Source organism: Oncorhynchus mykiss, chromosome 10 (genome assembly GCF_013265735.2).
Source record: "Oncorhynchus mykiss isolate Arlee chromosome 10, USDA_OmykA_1.1, whole genome shotgun sequence".
Lineage (NCBI taxonomy): Eukaryota > Metazoa > Chordata > Actinopteri > Salmoniformes > Salmonidae > Oncorhynchus > Oncorhynchus mykiss.
The window spans coordinates 70,547,444-70,568,111 of NC_048574.1; the positions used below are offsets into that span (position 1 = coordinate 70,547,444).

The 20,668-nt window shown below is 44.7% G+C and overlaps 1 protein-coding gene across 2 annotated transcripts in view; it reads left to right on the forward strand.

Moving 5' to 3' along the window:
• The window catches only part of LOC110497322 (bifunctional 3'-phosphoadenosine 5'-phosphosulfate synthase 1), a 33,430-nt gene extending 19,954 nt beyond the window's left edge, over nucleotides 1-13,476 (forward strand). Inside the window, exons 11-12 of one of the 2 annotated variants that reach the window (XM_036933804.1) lie at nucleotides 6,409-6,638; nucleotides 11,841-13,476. In XM_036933804.1, coding sequence (XP_036789699.1) covers nucleotides 6,409-6,638; nucleotides 11,841-11,982 — 372 coding nt within the window. In that variant the 3' untranslated portion in view covers nucleotides 11,983-13,476. Of the gene's footprint in view, nucleotides 1-6,147; nucleotides 6,295-6,408; nucleotides 6,639-11,840 lie in introns of those variants that run through there. The other variant, XM_036933805.1, reaches the window with a different exon arrangement.
• The last annotated feature ends 7,192 nt before the right edge of the window (nucleotides 13,477-20,668 follow it).

Consider the following 20,668-nt stretch of genomic DNA (forward strand, 5'->3'; position numbering starts at 1 on the left):
TGATATGCAGTACAATGACGTGCTTACCTACTAGTTCCCTATCCACGATGCCACATGATACGCAGTACAATGACGTGCTTACCTACTAGTTCCCTATCCACGATGCCACTTGATACGCAGTACAATGACGTGCTTACCTACAGGTTCCCTATCCACGATGCCACATGATACGCAGTACAATGACGTGCTTACCTACAGGTTCCCTATCCACAATGCCACATGATACGCAGTACAATGACGTGCTTACCTACAGGTTCTCTATCCACAATGCCACATGATACGCAGTACAATGACGTGCTTACCTACAGGTTCTCTATCCACGATGCCACATGATACGCAGTACAATGACGTGCTTACCTACAGGTTCTCTATCCACGATGCCACATGATACGCAGTACAATGACGTGCTTACCTACAGGTTCTCTATCCACGATGCCACATGATACGCAGTACAATGACGTGCTTACCTACAGGTTCCCTATCCACGATGCCACATGATACGCAGTACAATGACGTGCTTACCTACAGGTTCCCTATCCATGATGCCACATGATACGCAGTACAATGACGTGCTTACCTACAGGTTCTCTATCCACGATGCCACATGATACGCAGTACAATGACGTGCTTACATACAGGTTCTCTATCCACGATGCCACATGATACGCAGTACAATGACGTGCTTACCTACAGGTTCCCTATCCACGATGCCACATGATACGAAGTACAATGGCGTGCTTACCTACAGGTTCCCTATCCACGATGCCACATGGTACGCAGTACAATGACGTGCTTACCTACAGGTTCCCTATCCACGATGCCACATGATACGCAGTACAATGACGTGCTTACCTACAGGTTCTCTATCCACGATGCCACATGATACGCAGTACAATGACATGCTTACCTACAGGTTCCCTATCCACGATGCCACATGGTACGCAGTACAATGACGTGCTTACCTACAGGTTCCCTATCCACGATGCCACATGGTACGCAGTACAATGACGTGCTTACCTACAGGTTCTCTATCCACGATGCCACATGATACGCAGTACAATGACGTGCTTACCTACTGGTTCCCTATCCACGATGCCACATGATACGCAGTACAATGACGTGCTTACCTACAGGTTCTCTATCCACGATGCCACATGATACGCAGTACAATGACGTGCTTACCTACTAGTTCTCTATCCACGATGCCACATGATACGCAGTACAATGACGTGCTTACCTACTAGTTCCCTATCCACGATGCCACATGGTACGCAGTACAATGACGTGCTTACCTACAGGTTCCCTATCCACGATGCCACATGGTACGCAGTACAATGACGTGCTTACCTACAGGTTCCCTATCCACGATGCCACATGGTACGCAGTACAATGACGTGCTTACCTACAGGTTCTCTATCCACGATGCCACATGATACGCAGTACAATGACGTGCTTACCTACTGGTTCCCTATCCACGATGCCACATGATACGCAGTACAATGACGTGCTTACCTACAGGTTCTCTATCCACGATGCCACATGATACGCAGTACAATGACGTGCTTACCTACTAGTTCTCTATCCACGATGCCACATGATACGCAGTACAATGACGTGCTTACCTACTAGTTCCCTATCCACGATGCCACATGGTACGCAGTACAATGACGTGCTTACCTACAGGTTCTCTATCCACGATGCCACATGATACGCAGTACAATGACGTGCTTACCTACAGGTTCCCTATCCACGATGCCACATGATACGCAGTACAATGACGTGCTTACCTACAGGTTCTCTATCCACGATGCCACATGATACGCAGTACAATGACGTGCTTACCTACAGGTTCTCTATCCACGATGCCACATGATACGCAGTACAATGACGTGCTTACCTACAGGTTCCCTATCCACGATGCCACATGATACGCAGTACAATGACGTGCTTACCTACTAGTTCCCTATCCACGATGCCACATGATACGCAGTACAATGACGTGCTTACCTACAGGTTCCCTATTCACGATGCCACATGGTACGCAGTACAATGACGTGCTTACCTACAGGTTCTCTATCCACGATGCCACATGATACGCAGTACAATGACGTGCTTACCTACTAGTTCCCTATCCACGATGCCACATGATACGCAGTACAATGACGTGCTTACCTACTAGTTCCCTATCCACGATGCCACTTGATACGCAGTACAATGACGTGCTTACCTACAGGTTCCCTATCCACGATGCCACTTGATACGCAGTACAATGACGTGCTTACCTACAGGTTCCCTATCCACAATGCCACATGATACGCAGTACAATGACGTGCTTACCTACAGGTTCTCTATCCACGATGCCACATGATACGCAGTACAATGATGTGCTTACCTACAGGTTCTCTATCCACGATGCCACATGATACGCAGTACAATGACGTGCTTACCTACAGGTTCCCTATTCACGATGCCACATGATACGCAGTACAATGACGTGCTTACCTACAGGTTCCCTATTCACGATGCCACATGGTACGCAGTACAATGACGTGCTTACCTACAGGTTCTCTATCCACGATGCCACATGATATGCAGTACAATGACGTGCTTACCTACTAGTTCCCTATCCACGATGCCACATGATACGCAGTACAATGACGTGCTTACCTACTAGTTCCCTATCCACGATGCCACATGATACGCAGTACAATGACGTGCTTACCTACTAGTTCCCTATCCACGATGCCACATGATACGCAGTACAATGACGTGCTTACCTACAGGTTCCCTATCCACGATGCCACATGATACGCAGTACAATGACGTGCTTACCTACAGGTTCTCTATCCACGATGCCACATGATACGCAGTACAATGACGTGCTTACCTACAGGTTCCCTATTCACGATGCCACTTGGTACGCAGTACAATGACGTGCTTACCTACAGGTTCTCTATCCACGATGCCACATGATATGCAGTACAATGACGTGCTTACCTACTAGTTCCCTATCCACGATGCCACATGATACGCAGTACAATGACGTGCTTACCTACTAGTTCCCTATCCACGATGCCACTTGATACGCAGTACAATGACGTGCTTACCTACAGGTTCCCTATCCACGATGCCACATGATACGCAGTACAATGACGTGCTTACCTACAGGTTCCCTATCCACGATGCCACATGGTACGCAGTACAATGACGTGCTTACCTACAGGTTCTCTATCCACGATGCCACATGATACGCAGTACAATGACGTGCTTACCTACTAGTTCCCTATCCACGATGCCACATGATACGCAGTACAATGACGTGCTTACCTACAGGTTCCCTATTCACGATGCCACATGGTACGCAGTACAATGACGTGCTTACCTACAGGTTCTCTATCCACGATGCCACATGATATGCAGTACAATGACGTGCTTACCTACTAGTTCCCTATCCACGATGCCACATGATACGCAGTACAATGACGTGCTTACCTACTAGTTCCCTATCCACGATGCCACTTGATACGCAGTACAATGACGTGCTTACCTACAGGTTCCCTATCCACGATGCCACATGATACGCAGTACAATGACGTGCTTACCTACAGGTTCCCTATCCACGATGCCACATGATACGCAGTACAATGACGTGCTTACCTACAGGTTCTCTATCCACGATGCCACATGATACGCAGTACAATGACGTGCTTACCTACAGGTTCCCTATCCACGATGCCACATGATACGCAGTACAATGACATGCTTACCTACAGGTTCCCTATCCACGATGCCACATGATACGCAGTACAATGACGTGCTTACCTACAGGTTCCCTATCCACGATGCCACATGATACGCAGTACAATGACGTGCTTACCTACAGGTTCCCTATCCACGATGCCACATGATACGCAGTACAATGACATGCTTACCTACAGGTTCTCTATCCACGATGCCACATGATACGCAGTACAATGACGTGCTTACCTACAGGTTCCCTATCCACGATGCCACATGATACGCAGTACAATGACGTGCTTACCTACAGGTTCCCTATTCACGATGCCACATGATACGCAGTACAATGACGTGCTTACCTACAGGTTCCCTATCCACGATGCCACATGGTACGCAGTACAATGACGTGCTTACCTACAGGTTCTCTATCCACGATGCCACATGATACGCAGTACAATGACGTGCTTACCTACTAGTTCCCTATCCACGATGCCACATGGTACGCAGTACAATGACGTGCTTACCTACAGGTTCTCTATCCACGATGCCACATGGTACGCAGTACAATGACGTGCTTTCCTACAGGTTCTCTATCCACGATGCCACATGATACGCAGTACAATGACGTGCTTACCTACAGGTTCTCTATCCACGATGCCACATGATACGCAGTACAATGACGTGCTTACCTACAGGTTCCCTATCCACGATGCCACATGATACGCAGTACAATGACGTGCTTACCTACAGGTTCCCTATCCACGATGCCACATGATACGAAGTACAATGACATGCTTACCTACAGGTTCCCTATCCACGATGCCACATGATACGCAGTACAATGACGTGCTTACCTACAGGTTCTCTATCCACGATGCCACATGATACGCAGTACAATGACGTCCTTACCTACAGGTTCCCTATCCACGATGCCACATGATACGCAGTACAATGACGTGCTTACCTACAGGTTCCCTATCCACGATGCCACATGATACGCAGTACAATGACGTGCTTACCTACAGGTTCTCTAACCACGATGCCACATGATACGCAGTACAATGACGTGCTTACCTACAGGTTCTCTATCCACGATGCCACATGATACGCAGTACAATGACGTGCTTACCTACAGGTTCTCTATCCACGATGCCACATGATACGCAGTACAATGACGTGCTTACCTACAGGTTCCCTATCCACGATGCCACATGATACGCAGTACAATGACGTGCTTACCTACAGGTTCCCTATCCACGATGCCACATGATACGCAGTACAATGACGTGCTTACCTACAGGTACCCTATCCACGATGCCACATGATACGAAGTACAATGACGTGCTTACCTACAGGTTCCCTATCCACGATGCCACATGATACGCAGTACAATGACGTGCTTACCTACAGGTTCCCTATCCACGATGCCACATGATACGCAGTACAATGACGTGCCTACCTACAGGTTCCCTATCCACGATGCCACATGATACGCAGTACAATGACGTGCTTACCTACAGGTTCTCTATCCACGATGCCACATGATACGCAGTAGAATGATGTGCTTACCTACAGGTTCTCTATCCACGATGCCACATGGTACGCAGTACAATGACGTGCTTACCTACAGGTTCCTACATGATACGGTTAAGAATAATACAAAATAAGATCAAATGTAATAAAATGTTTAGTACATTTAGCAGGAATATAAATACAGGGAAGGCACAGTAGGATATGTGCCCGGGAGGGGCATACAAATAGAATAGCCGCCAGGTTGGAGGGAGTGGGTTCACATGGCCCTGAGTGTCCATCTTAAGACTCGCTTGCAACCAGCTAACAAAGCAATGCACTCCATCCCTCCCTCTCCAGACTGCCTACAGAGTTTTAACTGTTGTTTTTTTCTTCTCCTCCTAACTCCCTTTGTTCTCTCATCAAGGTCTTTTAGTTTAAGACCAGCGTTTTTAAGGTTGAAGACTTCCAATTTTAAAAGTAGGATGGGAGCGTATGGGTGGTTAAATAGTGGGATAGGCCAAAAGAATGAAGTCTTGTTTTCTTTAGTCATTTGAAACTTCCACTAGAGCTCCGTTTATTGTTGTTTCTGTAATGTGTTGTAAAACCGGATTCTCGCATGTCGACGGTGGGCGCTACGTTCGGGGGGGGGGGGGGGGGGTTGAGCACTCCTGTCCAAACGTCATTACCGTAATTGGCTGTTTATTATTGCAGAAAGTGCTTTGTAATGTAATTATAGGGGGCTTGCGTCCATGTCCATCGGCGGTAGCAGGGAGAGTAATGTCCACTCGTATTTAGGGTAATTGTGCTCCACCGTACGTGATTACAAATCAGTCAAGGTAATCAAGTGCTGTTTTTCCCTTCCCATCGGTCTCACCACAATGTGCCTGTTGTGGCAAGGCTTCCTTGTTTCTCCATCCCACTGAAAGAGCTGCCCGACCACTTCCCCTTCTCCTGGCTTCCCATTTAAAACGTTCTGAACGTTCTCATCCTCTGAGTGACCAGAGGGGGTTTTCCCATTCTAAATGCTAAAAGGTAGAATTGGCTCTAAATCAGAATTACCAGCTAGTATTTTCACCCATTGGAAATGCCAACATTTAGCGTTGACTTTAGTTTTGAGTAACTAAAGCAAACTTATTTTTTTCCTCCATAAAACCACAGGTGCAGTGGCACTGCCGAGCCCGAATGGTGGCCGGCGCCAACTTCTACATCGTGGGTCGCGACCCGGCGGGCATGCCCCACCCAGCCACGGGAAAGGACCTGTACGAGCCAACCCATGGGGCTAAAGTCCTCACCATGGCGCCTGGACTCATCACCCTGGAGATTGTACCCTTCAAGGTGGCCGCCTACAACAAAGCCAAGAGGGCCATGGACTTCTACGACCCCAAGAAGTAAGCCCTGTCACTCATCGTTTGTTTTTCAGTCTCCGTTCCATCTCTTTATTGTATTTTTTAGGGGGTAGATCAGCTTTAATATTGTAGAAAGATGATCTCCTTATTGTGTGTTGTCTGTCTGCCATTTTGTGTTTGCGTGAAGGACAGGATGATTAATCCCAGTGGAATTGTTTTATTTATTTTTATTAAACCTGAACTTGGCAAGTCAGTTAACAAATTCTTATTTACAATGACGGCCTAGAAACAGTAGGTTAACTGCCTTGTTCAAGGACAGATTTTTACCTTGTCAGCTCAGGGATTGGTTCTGGCAACCTTTCGGTTATTGGCCCAACGCTCTGACCACTAGGCTACCTTCCGCCCCATAATGAGTGTCTTTATAAACAAATCTCTACTCTCAAGGTTCGAAGAATGTAATCGGTGGATGTCACTCGTAATACCAGTGTTCTTCAACAACGGATGTAATGAAGTCCAAATGTTACATTCTTGAAGGTTTTAAGATGTTTCTAAGTTCGCATCAAGATGATGAGTCCTGGTCATACAGGTGACCTTTCTCAACCAATCAGAATTAGTCAACATTTAGTTACACTTTTACCTAGAAATCAAAATACTATCAACATGTATATTCTGCCGTACAATCTTGACGTGGGTAAGCAGGGTGTGTTCATTAGGACATACAACATAAAACATTTTGCAACGGAAAACAAATGAGCGGTTCTTTTTTATTTTTTTCATCGGTGGCAGGAATGTTGTTCCACAGCCTGTAAACATTATCATGCCTAACTCCAATAACCCAAATTGATCATTCATTAAGCTTCTCCACTGAAACCTCCCATGTGTTTTTCTTCCTTATCTACGGCAAACGGCAAAGCCAAGAATAACAGGAACTTCTTTGCTTTCTTATGCTCTTTACAAAGTTTTGTGGCTTTCTCAGAGCTTTTGAAGTCGTTCGGAAATCACAGAGAACTGCTATTAATTAAAGTCTGTGTACGGATACTGCAGTCGATGACTAATGAAAATCGTGCAATCTCTGTGTGCTATGGGCTTTAATACCATCCACGCTATCACTTTATAGCCATGTCTGGCTTAGAATATCATGACTGAAAACTGATCTGACTGATTAAAGGAATATGATGACTTAAAAAGTAGGAACTGATTGATCAGAAGGTGGGGTACACCCTTTTTTCCATGGCGCATGTTTTGATATCAGAATAAATTGAGTTGACAAGATAAATATAGGATTTGTATATCGGGGGGGTCACAATCACCAGGAGAACTAGTCTGAAAGGAAATATTTCCCCACACCTAGTTGGGTTTCACCTAGGCATGGGATTCAGAAATGGAGCACAGAGATATATTTCCTTCCTGGATTGAAAGCAGGAGAATTACTCGACAATAAGAGCCACAACTGACAAGGCTGTTTATATTCTGTCTCTCCATACCAGTAGTCCAGTATGTTGATAAAGGCTCACTCCAGAACCATTTGGTATGTTATAAAGGTACAATCAATGAGTATTTCTCTATCAGCTTGTCTTCTACTTCGAGTGGCTGAACTATCCATTATCCAGTGTTTTTGGACTAGTTTTACAGTTGGATAAGACAGTTTGGATAGCAGTAAATCTTCCTGCTAAAGCGTGAGATAATTCTGCAGTGTGACTCAGTGGAAATGTAAGAGTAATGGGACAAAGGTCCTATAGTGGTTACTATTGTGCTCTTCTCAACAAGCCCCCTTAAGAACTGCCGAGTCAGCAGTCTGGCTTGTCAAGAACCTTAACCACGTTATATTCTACTCCTTCCAGGAAAGTAGTTGTCCGTTTTCTGACTGTCACAATAACATTATATAACAGGCGACTTCATTTCAGCTCAATTGTGTTGTTTTTATTAATATGAAACCTGAAGACCCGAAAAGAGCTACGCCAGAAAATGTCAAAGCCGCAATGACTGGCTCTTTCTGACCGTATCAGTGCTAGGCTAGCAGCTAGGGAGAGCTGAGAGAAGGTAAACGCTAAATCACCATTTCAAAGGCTCTGGTTGGCGCCTTGTGAAATTTATGGCATTCCGTCTGTTCTCGACCACTCCTTGTGCACATTGTGCCGGCCGGCGCTGCCAAATGTGAGAGGAATATAGATGCTAGGCCTAATTGCCAACGATCGCCCTTAAAGTCTGCCTCTATAGTGTAATGGCTAAAATCAGCGCAAGCTGTTTCTCATTTGACCGCATATTAAGTGTTCCTCCTCCGCCGAGTTTGGAGTTTGTGCTCCCCCTCCCCCTCGCTCTTTTGCTGTGTGTCTCACTCTCTCTCTGCCCTGTCATTTCCACCTATTGTAATGAATACAAGTCCTCCACAATCAGAGTTCATCAAAGTATTTCATCAAAGTTTTTAGGACCAGAACACATTGAGCGTAGTATACAGTAGAACAGGTTCTAGAATGTTCTAGAATGCAATTCTAGAATGTTTATTTCTTCCCAGCGAGACTGCAAGTGTTAGCCCCATGGCCTGAGCTATAGATCTGATAGGAAATAGGACAATATGATAAAAGGTGTGATTTTCCAGTACAAAATTCACTAATTTATGGGGAGAATACAGTAATTTATGGGGAGAATACAGTAATTTATGGGGAGAATACAGTAATTTATGGGGAGAATACAGTAATTTATGGGGAGAATACAGTAATGTATGGGGAGAATACAGTAGTAGATGTGTTCAACAGTGGGTTTGCATTACGGAGGTCAGGAGGAAGGTGATCCCATTGCTGCCTATGGAGATGGAGAAACTGAAGCGGACTCGTTGGCACACCTGGAGTGTCAGACATACACGGGGTCCTGGGTTCTGCCACCTGGCTGTCAGCCTGGTCTGCATTGTACTGTCCTGCAGGCTCAGGACTCACTGTCGTGCAGAGGAAAATAACATGACGGTTACTCAGCAGTACTAGGGGAGGAATTAGGGAGGTTATTTAACTGGTCTATTCAGTTGATTTGAACAGGGACCATGTACTACAAAAACACACGTTTCAGGACACCTGAGAAATGATACATTTGTATCAGATTTAGCTGACAGCTGATTTACATCTGCAAGTGGGTTCAAAGAATAGACCAGAACCCAGAGTCCTTAAGAATGAGATTCATTGACTCATTTCAAGTCCAATTCAAGAATGGAGGGGAAAAAGTGACATTTTCTGAATTAAATTGAACCCCAAACCAACCCTTAAATTGTCTGCGGGCTTCAATATGTAGTTTCAGGAGTGAGGTAGACAGGAGAGGACACTGCAGAATATGTGTACCTGGAGTTTACATCCTACTACAACTCTGCTGGTCAGGAATCCATGATGAGGTTTAATGTGTGGAAACGTCGTGACTCTTGCTGCGGCTCTAACAGTACAAATCCGTACAAGACGCTCCGCTGCGCACAACAGTCCACACGACCGCAAGCCGCTGACAAACGAAACCACAACAGTCCACACGACCGCAAGCCGCTGACAAACGAAACCACAACAGTCCACACGACCGCAGGCCGCTGACAAACGAAACCACAACAGTCCACACGACCGCAAGCCGCTGACAAACGAAACCACAACAGTCCACACGACCGCAAGCCGCTGACAAACGAAACCACAACAGTCCACACGACCGCAAGCCGCTGACAAACGAAACCACAACAGTCCACACGACCGCAAGCCGCTGACAAACGAAACCACAACAGTCCACACGACCGCAAGCCGCTGACAAACGAAACCACAACAGTCCACACGACCGCAAGCCGCTGACAAACGAAACCACAACAGTCCACACGACCGCAAGCCGCTGACAAACGAAACCACAACAGTCCACACGACCGCAAGCCGCTGACAAACGAAACCACAACAGTCCACACGACCGCAAGCCGCTGACAAACGAAACCACAACAGTCCACACGACCGCAAGCCGCTGACAAACGAAACCACAACAGTCCACACGACCGCAAGCCGCTGACAAACGAAACCACAACAGTCCACACGACCGCAAGCCGCTGACAAACGAAACCACAACAGTCCACACGACCGCAAGCCGCTGACAAACGAAACCACAACAGTCCACACGACCGCAAGCCGCTGACAAACGAAACCACAACAGTCCACACGACCGCAAGCCGCTGACAAACGAAACCACAACAGTCCACACGACCGCAAGCCGCTGACAAACGAAACCACAACAGTCCACACGACCGCAAGCCGCTGACAAACGAAACCACAACAGTCCACACGACCGCAAGCCGCTGACAAACGAAACCACAACAGTCCACACGACCGCAAGCCGCTGACAAACGAAACCACAACAGTCCACACGACCGCAAGCCGCTGACAAACGAAACCACAACAGTCCACACGACCGCAAGCCGCTGACAAACGAAACCACAACAGTCCACACGACCGCAAGCCGCTGACAAACGAAACCACAACAGTCCACACGACCGCAAGCCGCTGACAAACGAAACCACAACAGTCCACACGACCGCAAGCCGCTGACAAACGAAACCACATTTGACAAATGTGATTATTATGAGGAAAGTGCATTGTAACAGTGGCGGGAGAAGGAATGTGATTGAATGTTGCCCCCTTTGTCTAAATGAAGGAATCTACAGTAGTATCTAATGAATCTAATCATTGACAAATATTTAATTTATCCCCTACTTGTGTGTGGCGGAGTCATGGAAGATTGTATTTAGACTAGTCTGTTTTTTACAGGAATTTTCTCATTTTGGTTTGAGACTAATTAGCTGTGTTTAGACAATTTTTTTGGCCCGTGTTTATTTTTGAACCAGTTGTTTAAACTGAGATGTCTAACAGAAGGTTTGAATTTGACGGCGAAGGTCTGACGTTTAGGTTGCGCTCGCTCTTTGCCGCTGGCTTGAAGCAACGTCTCTGTGTGCTGCTGGTTCATGTGTCTGAGGTTCTTTTGATATCCCAGGTCCCCTGGCATAAGGGGGCTCGAGTGCGTGTTTACTTCAATTACCGAAATACATGGCCTTTTTTTCAAGCATATGAGTTGCATTTTGTGAAGTTCCCTCGACGAACTCTTCCTAAAGTGTCCTTGAATTGAGTTGGTCATGCCATTCATCCACACAGTAACTTAGAAGATCGTTCCTCACTTACCAGACAACATTTCAGGGTCAGGCTTTTGAAATGAGACGGTGCCTTCTACATTTTTTTCTTAATTTTCTTTCAGCCATCAAGACTATGACTTCATCTCAGGGACAAGGATGCGTAAGATGGCTCGCGAAGGACAGAACCCTCCGGAAGGCTTCATGGCCCCCAAAGCCTGGGCTGTCCTGGTGGAGTACTATCAGTCCCTGGAGAAGGCTACCTAAGGTCAAATGTGGTCAAAGGTCAAAATGGGGAACATCAGGGTCGTATTCATTAGGGCACACCATAGTAAAACTTTTTCAAACGTTTTTCACCAGGAAAAACGAAAACAAGCGGTTGTCATTGGACAAGTCCAGATAGTCCCTGCCTGCTTCAGTCTGTTTCCCTCTGTTTGGTGCCTAATGAATAAGACACAGCTATCTCCTCTAAAACAGTTAAAAGATTAATACGAGGACCACTCAACAGCTAGATGTCCCTCTCCAACGCACACACCTCTCTTATTCTCCCCTTCTCCTGTATTTTCTCCTACTCTCTCCTCCTCCTCTCTCGTTCTGCTGCTACTGCCACTGGGCTTTAGTCTTACCACACTGAGTATGTACTTCATTTAAACTCACCATTAGAAATTGGTTTCTCTAATTGTGCAACTATCAGTATTTTTAAATGTGTTTTAAACTGGGTTCAAATGTTCATTTTAAAAGGTGTGAAGAGGCAAAGATTGTTGTTTTTAGAGAAGTTTCCTCATGATGTGACAAGATGTGGTTTAGTTGAGGATGAAAACATGATACATGTAGGAAGTCAATGCCCCTCTTAGTAATGTTTCCTACAACTCTTACCGTGTCCATGGCTAACGTGATCATATTGATTATTTTGAGTGTTTGGCTTTATCCCTTTGTCCCCATGCACACTTCAAATAAGTCAGTGGAAAGCGTAGACTCATTTAGTGATCTTAAAACAAGCCATCGCTGTGTAGCTGCAGTATGTGGGCAACTGTCATCTGAGGTTGTTGTCCTGACTGGAACTGTGGTTTGAATTGGAGTTTGCGGTCAAGTTGAGTGCCTTGTCTTTGTCAATCGTTCTCACACAGAGACATTGCACCCCCCCCCACACACACACACCTGTTCATACTCCCACTTGCCTCTGTTACATTAAAGCGGTCCAATAGATCCAGGAAACGATCTGCAAAGCAGATGAGAACCGAACTAATGACTAAACCTTTAGAAAAACATCCTGTTTTACCATTGGCTTTACTTCTCCATACTGATAAATGATGGTCTCTTTTTACCTTGATGTAGCATGTAGTGAAGTGTTTACCACCTGTGACTGTTTTAGTGAACTATCAGTATTTATTTTTTTAGTGGATGTTTATCACACAGGAGGTTGGTGGCATCTTACTCTGGGAGGACAGGCTGGTTGGTGGTAGAGACTGGAGCAGGATAGGTGGAATGGTATTCCATTTGGTCTGTTCCAGCCATTTATTCTGCGCTGTCCTCCCCTCAGCAGCCCCCTGTGGTCTGTCACTATATATATATATATATATATATATATATATATATTAGTTTGTTTTCTTGTTTTAATATTCTTTGTACTGAGTTATGATATTTTCCATTTGGTTACTACTGTACAAACATGGGTCTGCTCTGCCAGTATGGCCGGAAGAAAAGACATCGGTTTATATATTATTGTCCATGTTCTCCAATAAAGCATTTTTAGCAAATGAATATATTTTGTATTTAATTGTTTTGTTGGTTAGCCACTGGCCACGATAGCTACATATAAATAAAATGCTTCCAGACTCTCAAATATACTGTGTCAAAGAATTCATGTTTAACTCAGAACAAAATCTAATTTGCTTCAAGAAGAACTACCATTGATGAGCTTTTACTGACTTAAACCAGAGTAGGTGATCTCATTCCCAATGTATACCGTTAAAATACCCTGCCATCTCCCATCAGGCACATATAGTGCTGACGTATGTGTGACAACCTGTAATGTTTCAACTGGTCCTGTTGTACGTCTCAGTGCCTCATGTCCACACGTTTTATATAGGAGTTTCCATTCGTTTTTAATATTCTCAGACCCGGTACATTGTGCTCACTGCTCAATCACGGTAAAGAGCCCCCCTTGTGCTCCATCTCTCTCCTTCTGTCTCTCCCTCTGTTTCTGACACACACACACACACACACACACACACACACACACACACACACACACACACACACACACAGTCCCAGCTCCCAGCTGTGGCCCAGATGCGTGGGCCCTGTGAAAGTGGAACACACAGGGTAAAAGCATGGCCTTAAGTCGCCCCTCTCAGACAGGAGGACCCTGGATATTCCATCTAAGCCACCTCATGGAGACGTCCGTAACCAATAGACCTGCCTGCCAGCAGTCATTTTTCTACACCGCGTTGCCAGACCTGGTTCAATCTCAAATGGTAATCAAGCTCGGACCTCAATACCTCTTCAAAGGGAGTGCTGTTGTTTTTTTAGCTGTAAATGAAGGAATGCTGTAGGGATTGGGAAGCTTGCCTTACATTTTGGTTGTCCTTTTAACTTTCTCTGGGGGCATGAGGGGGTGTAGTTCTCTTGGGGGGGGATTCAGGTGTGCAGAGTTATACTGCAGATTCCCTTCAACCCTTGTGATGTTCTAGATGGATCACACACATTGTATAAGAAGTGATTATACCATCTATCACTCCTTTTCATCTGTATGAAGAATCGAGACAATTTTTCAGATGGCTCTACCTTTAATCAGATGTGGCTTTGAACTTTTGTCATCTCTGATTTCATCAAATTTGCCAACGAGTATTCCTTTACAACATGGCTGGCTGCCAGCCCCAAATATACTACTAGAAAGATGTTAATGCTTCTACTAATGTTACTGTGCCATGTACCTGTCTGTCTACTCACCTGTCTGTCTACTCACCTGTCTACTCACCTCACCTGTCTGTCTTCTCTACTCACCTCACCTGTCTGTCTGTCTACTCACCTGTCTACTCACCTCACCTGTCTGTCTACTCACCTCACCTGTCTGTCTACTCACCTGTCTGTCTACCTGTCTGTCTACTCACCTGTCTGTCTACTCACCTGTCTACTCACCTCACCTGTCTGTCTACTCTACTCACCTCACCTGTCTGTCTGTCTACTCACCTCGTCTGTCTACTCTACTCACCTCGTCTGTCTGTCTACTCTACTCACCTCGTCTGTCTGTCTACTCTACTCACCTCGTCTGTCTGTCTACTCTACTCACCTCGTCTGTCTGTCTACTCTACTCACCTATATCACTTATTCATATTGACTTGAATTACAGTCTCACATCGTCAGGACAGTCTCACCATTTTACTTTTTGTTATCTTGGCTAAAACTGTAGAACAACTTTGCTGAAACTGTTTCCAGACAGTTTTATGTACAGTACAGTTTGAGATTTCCATAAATGCTAGACTTGACCGGAGGTGCTATACTGTGGGATATCTACTTTGAAAGCAGTTTAGAAATTGGCATTGCATGTACTAGAATGGAGGCAAATGCAATAAGGAAAAATGCAACTCAAGTAACATCTAAGGACTTACATATAACTAGTGGCCAGCTGATCAACTGGCAATGTAACAAGATGCCTTAGTACAGCAGGCTTAATGTACTGTAATGCCATTTGCAATTGATGTGAAAATAATGATCTGTTCCTCCTCTAGCACATCCACCAATATCTCTGCTATCCCAGAGATTCTCCAGTCCATAGAAATGCACAGTGACCCATGCGTGGCACATATGATGACCTCACACCCCCTCTCCATCGCCAAAAGATTCTGCCACTTACATGGATTCCAGCTGCATTTAACTTCAATTTCCCCCCATCTGGTTCTAGTTCCCATTCAAAGCCAGCCATTATAAAAATAGGCTGCTTCTTCTTCTTCTCTGCAAAATGCAATACAATGGTATATACACCAGGATGTCTGGGGACTCTGGACAGATGAATCAAAGCAAAGCCAACTCCAGCCTGTCATAAAATAGGACAGGGGGGATTGTCATCCTTATGTCTCTGTTCCCAGATCAAGTCCATACGGACTCCATAGCATCCTGGTCACATGGTCTAGAGAGATGACTATATAATAACAGCATAATAAAGTAGGCTAGCCTGGCTCCAGATCTGTTTCTGATGTGTAGCCAACTCCTATGGTCATTTGCATGACAACGATCAGGAACCAGGCGAAATACAGTATACTAAGTCTTGGAGCTTGGCGGTCCATTAAGGGGTGTTGTGGAGACAGCTGTAGTTGCGTAATGATCGTTTCTCTTTATCGGAGTATCGTCACCACGGTGTTTACACTGTAGCTATGTGATCCTATTACTTTTTTTTGGCTCCCGTCATGAATTAGTGTAGTGATGTCATCCAGAGTGGACATAAATCGCTATGAAAAGACTTGATAACATCAGCCTGGGGGTTAATGACAAATGATTGGCCGCTGTCATGTAAACACACATTGTGTAGCCTCGCTACTTCTACTCGCTGTTGATATATGATACTGAAGACGTTATTACTACAACATCTCGGCTGGGATAAATCCATTAAGGTTTATTATGTTATCCTGCCTGTTCGTCGTGTCAGAGTGAGACGGGACAGGCCGGGAGACCATTACCTCAGTAGAGGGGGAAGACTAGAACATATGAAGAGGAGGATATCATTCATCAAATGATCCTGCTCTGGCCCGCCGCACATCAAAAGGATATGCATCTGTTTCAGGCAGGGAACGAGGGGAGGACCAAGGAGGAATTCTTCCAGGCTGTTTTACCACACAGGGGTAAGCTGCCTGACAGGCACGTACTGAGGTGGGCTTTGAGAGCAGCCTAGCTCCAGGCCAGCTCCAGCCTGCTGTATCTACCCAGCCCATCACCTTCCCCCTACAGTCCTACCTACTGAGCACTAGCTGTCTGACAATGGGTACATTCCACCTGCCTGGTATGCCTGCCTACCACCTACCTGGAGGAAAGAGATGAGGGATTTTCATGATGTCACTGCTGGGTGCAGTCCCTAAGCATGTCATGCCATAGAACGTATGGTATGGGGACAACAAGTTGGGAGAAGCTAGGCCTAGTTCTAACAACATTGCCATGGCAATAATATCTAAACATTTCTTTGTTTTATTTGCGGATTCCACCAGACCAGTCAGCCCTCTCTCTGTCTCTCTAGAACAACTGCAGGCATCATTATGGAATTGTCAGTCAAAGACAGCCACACATGTTTGTTTATAATGGCAGGTTTGCAATGAGCCTTGCTGAATGCAAGTTGTCAACTACCTACTAACAAACATAGTACAAACATGATTCAAGCAAAGATGATGAATGAATCGTTGATAGTAGCCTTTGATAGCATGACACCGTTTATGCCACTGCCACACAGAGGGGATGACCGTGACATTCAAGTGATAGGCTGGCACACCGGTAGTCATTGTGAAGAATTCCCACTCATAATCTCTATCAATCTCCCCACGCGCCTCTCATGTTGAACAACGGACCACATGTAGCCGTCAGAATAAAGGAAAGGCCTCAGTAAATGAGGGAAACAAAGTATATTGAACGGTTAAGCACAAATGTTAATTAAGCATTTAACATCCCATCATGCTGAGGGTCATGTAGAAAAATGCCCAATGGCCCATTATTTTATCTACCATGTCTAGAAGAAGAGATCTCAGTGACTTTGAAAGAGGGTCTCAAAGGAGCTGAGAGGGTGTGTGTGTGTCTCAGTCACCGGACATCAACCAAATTGAAGACTTATGGGAGATTCTGGAGCGGCGCCTGAGACACCATCAACTAAACACCAAATGATGGAATTTCTCGTGGAAGAATGGAGTCACATCCCTCCAATAGAGTTCCAGACACTTGTAGAATCTCTGCCAAGATGCATTGAAGCTGTGCTGGCAGTTTGTCGTGGTCCAACACAATATTAAGACACTTTATGTTGGTGTTTCCTTTATTTTGGCAGATACCTGTATATTTGTTCACGAAGGCTTGGAGTTGTGAACTTGATTTCACTACTGTTACTATTGATACTTGGAAGTTGTGCAGCGAAGGGAGGCTACTAAGGTGAGCAACGGAGGCCTTATGAAAGGTGAGTATCCGAATGAAATAGAATAGAAACCTGAATGTTTAAAACTATAGTTTATCGTGCTCTATAGTAAACAAATTTGGCTCGCTGTGACTGCTAACTATTGTCATTGGCTCCTAGCTCTCAATATCGAAGAATTTAGCTTTGCCTCTAGTCTAGGCCCATGTCCAATGACCTCCTGCATATTTCACACCTGCATCATAGTACCACGCCTCTGAAACAACACAAGCCCTAACAAGAGAACCATTCAATCCACTGTACTGTTTGCAGGTGCATTTGAATGGCATGAATGAATAGACTTAAAGCACCTGGACACACAAGAGGACGACAACACATGGATTGTTCCCCCCTGCACAGTGCCTCTGTCTGCATGATATCTCCTGTCTGCTGGGGTTCCCCAAAACTTCACTCCTTGACACGTAGTGTACTACTCTGCTGTTGTCCACATGCCAAGAAGGGTCAGTCTCTCTTTCTCTGTCATGTTCTTTCTCTGTCTCTCATCTCTTTCTCATGCTCTCTCTCTATCATATATATATATATAAGTTTACATACCCCTTAGCCAAATACATTTAAACTCAGTTTTTCACAATTCCTGACATTTAATCCTAGTAAAAATGTCCTGTCTTAGGTCAGTTAGGATCACCACTTTATTTTAAGAATGTGAAATGTCAGAATAATAGTAGAGAGAATTATTTATTTCAGAAGTTTACATACACTCAATTAGTATTTGGTAGCATTGCCTTTAAATTGTTTAACTTGGGTCAAATGTTTCAGGTAGCCTTCCACAAGCTTCCTACAATAAGTTGGATGAATTCTGGCCCATTCCTCCTGGCAGAGCAGGTGTAACTGAGTCAGGTTTGTAGGCCTCCTTGCTCGCACACGCTTTGTCAGTTCTGCCCACACATTTTCTATGGGATTGAGGTCAAGGCTTTGTGATGTCCACTCCAATACCTTGACTTTGTTGTCCTTAAGCCATTTTGCCACAACTTTGGAAATATGCTTGGGGTCATTGTCCATTTGGAAGATCCATTTGTGACCAAGCTTTAACTTCCTGTCTTAAACTGTTGCTTCAATATATCTACATAATCTTCCTACCTCATGATGCCATCTATTTTGTGAAGTGCACAAGTCCCTCCAGCAGCAAAGCACCCCCACAACATGATGCTGCTACCCCTGTGCTTCACGGTTGGGATGGTTTTCTTCGGCTTGCAAGCCTCTCCCTTTTTCCTCCAAACATAACAATGGTCATTAAGGCCAAACAGTTCTATTTTTGTTTCATCAGACCAGAGGACATTTCTCAAAAAGTATGATCTTTGTCCCCATGTGCAGTTGCAAACTGTAGTCTGACTTTTTTATGGCGGTTTTGGAGCAGTGGCTTCTTCCTTGCTGAGCGGCCTTTCAGATTATGTCGATATAGGACTCGTTTTACTGTGGATATAGATACTTTGTACTGGTTTCCTCTAGCATCTTCACAAGGTCCTTTGCTGTTGTTCTGGGATTGATTTGCGCTTTTCGCACCAAAGTACGTTCATCTCTAGGAGACAGAACGAACGCGTCTCCTTCCTAAGCGGTATGACAGCTGCATGATCCCATGGTGTTTATACTTGCATACTATTGTTTGTACAGATTAATGTGGTACCTTCAGGCATTTGGAAATTGCTCCCAAGGGTGAATCAGACTTGTGGAGGTCAACAATTATTTTTCTGAGGTCTTGGCTGATTTCTTTTGATTTTCCTATGATGTCAAGCAAAGAGGCACTGGGTTTGAAGGTAGGCCTTGAAATACATCCACAGGTACACCTCCAATTGACTCAAATAATGTCAATTAGCTTATTAGAAGCTTCTAAAGCCATGGCATCATTTTCTGGAATTTTCCAAGGTGTTTAAAGGCACAGTCAACTTAGCATATGTAAACTTCTGACCCACTGGAATTGTGATAGAGTGAATTATATGTGAAATAATCTGTCTGTTAGCAATTGTTGGAAAAATTACTTGTGTCATGAACAAAGTAGATGTCGTAACCGACTTGCCAAAACTATAGTTTAACAAGAAATTTGTGGAGTGGTTGAAATACGAGTTTTAATGACTCCAACCTAAGTGTATGTAAACTCTGACTTCAACTGTATATATGTGTGTGTGTATATATGTGTGTGTGTGTATATATATATATATATATATATATATATATATATATATATATATATATATATATATATATATATATATATATATATATATATATATATATATATATATCTTCCTAATTCTCTCTCAAGAAACCACAGTCTGCATAAGATCATAGGATCTGAACATATATCTTTCCTAAACCAATCTCAGAACTGTAGTCAGACTGTAGAGAGTGGAGATACCGTATGCCTGAGGGGTACAGGAGAGATAGGGTTGAGGGGTACAGGAGAGATAGGGTTGAGGGGTACAGGAGAGATAGGGTTGAGGGGTACAGGTGAGATAGGGTTGAGGGGTACAGGAGAGATAGGGTTGAGGGGTACAGGAGAGATAGGGTTGAGGGGTACAGGAGAGATAGGGTTGAGGGGTACAGGAGAGATAGGGTTGCTACAGCAGTCAGCCTGTAATGTCTTAAAGTTGAAAAAGGTTTGGAGAGAGACAGAGTGAATGGGTCATTTTGATGCATAGAATATGGGGGAAAGAATGTTGAAGTATAGGCCTAGGTCACGTGATCAAGCTTTAGTATAATGAAATAATGTCAATCCAATCTATCCATATTGAGATAACACACGTGTCTCTTGACGTGATCTCTACTACATCTGTGCACCTGGAAATAAATCAAACCGAC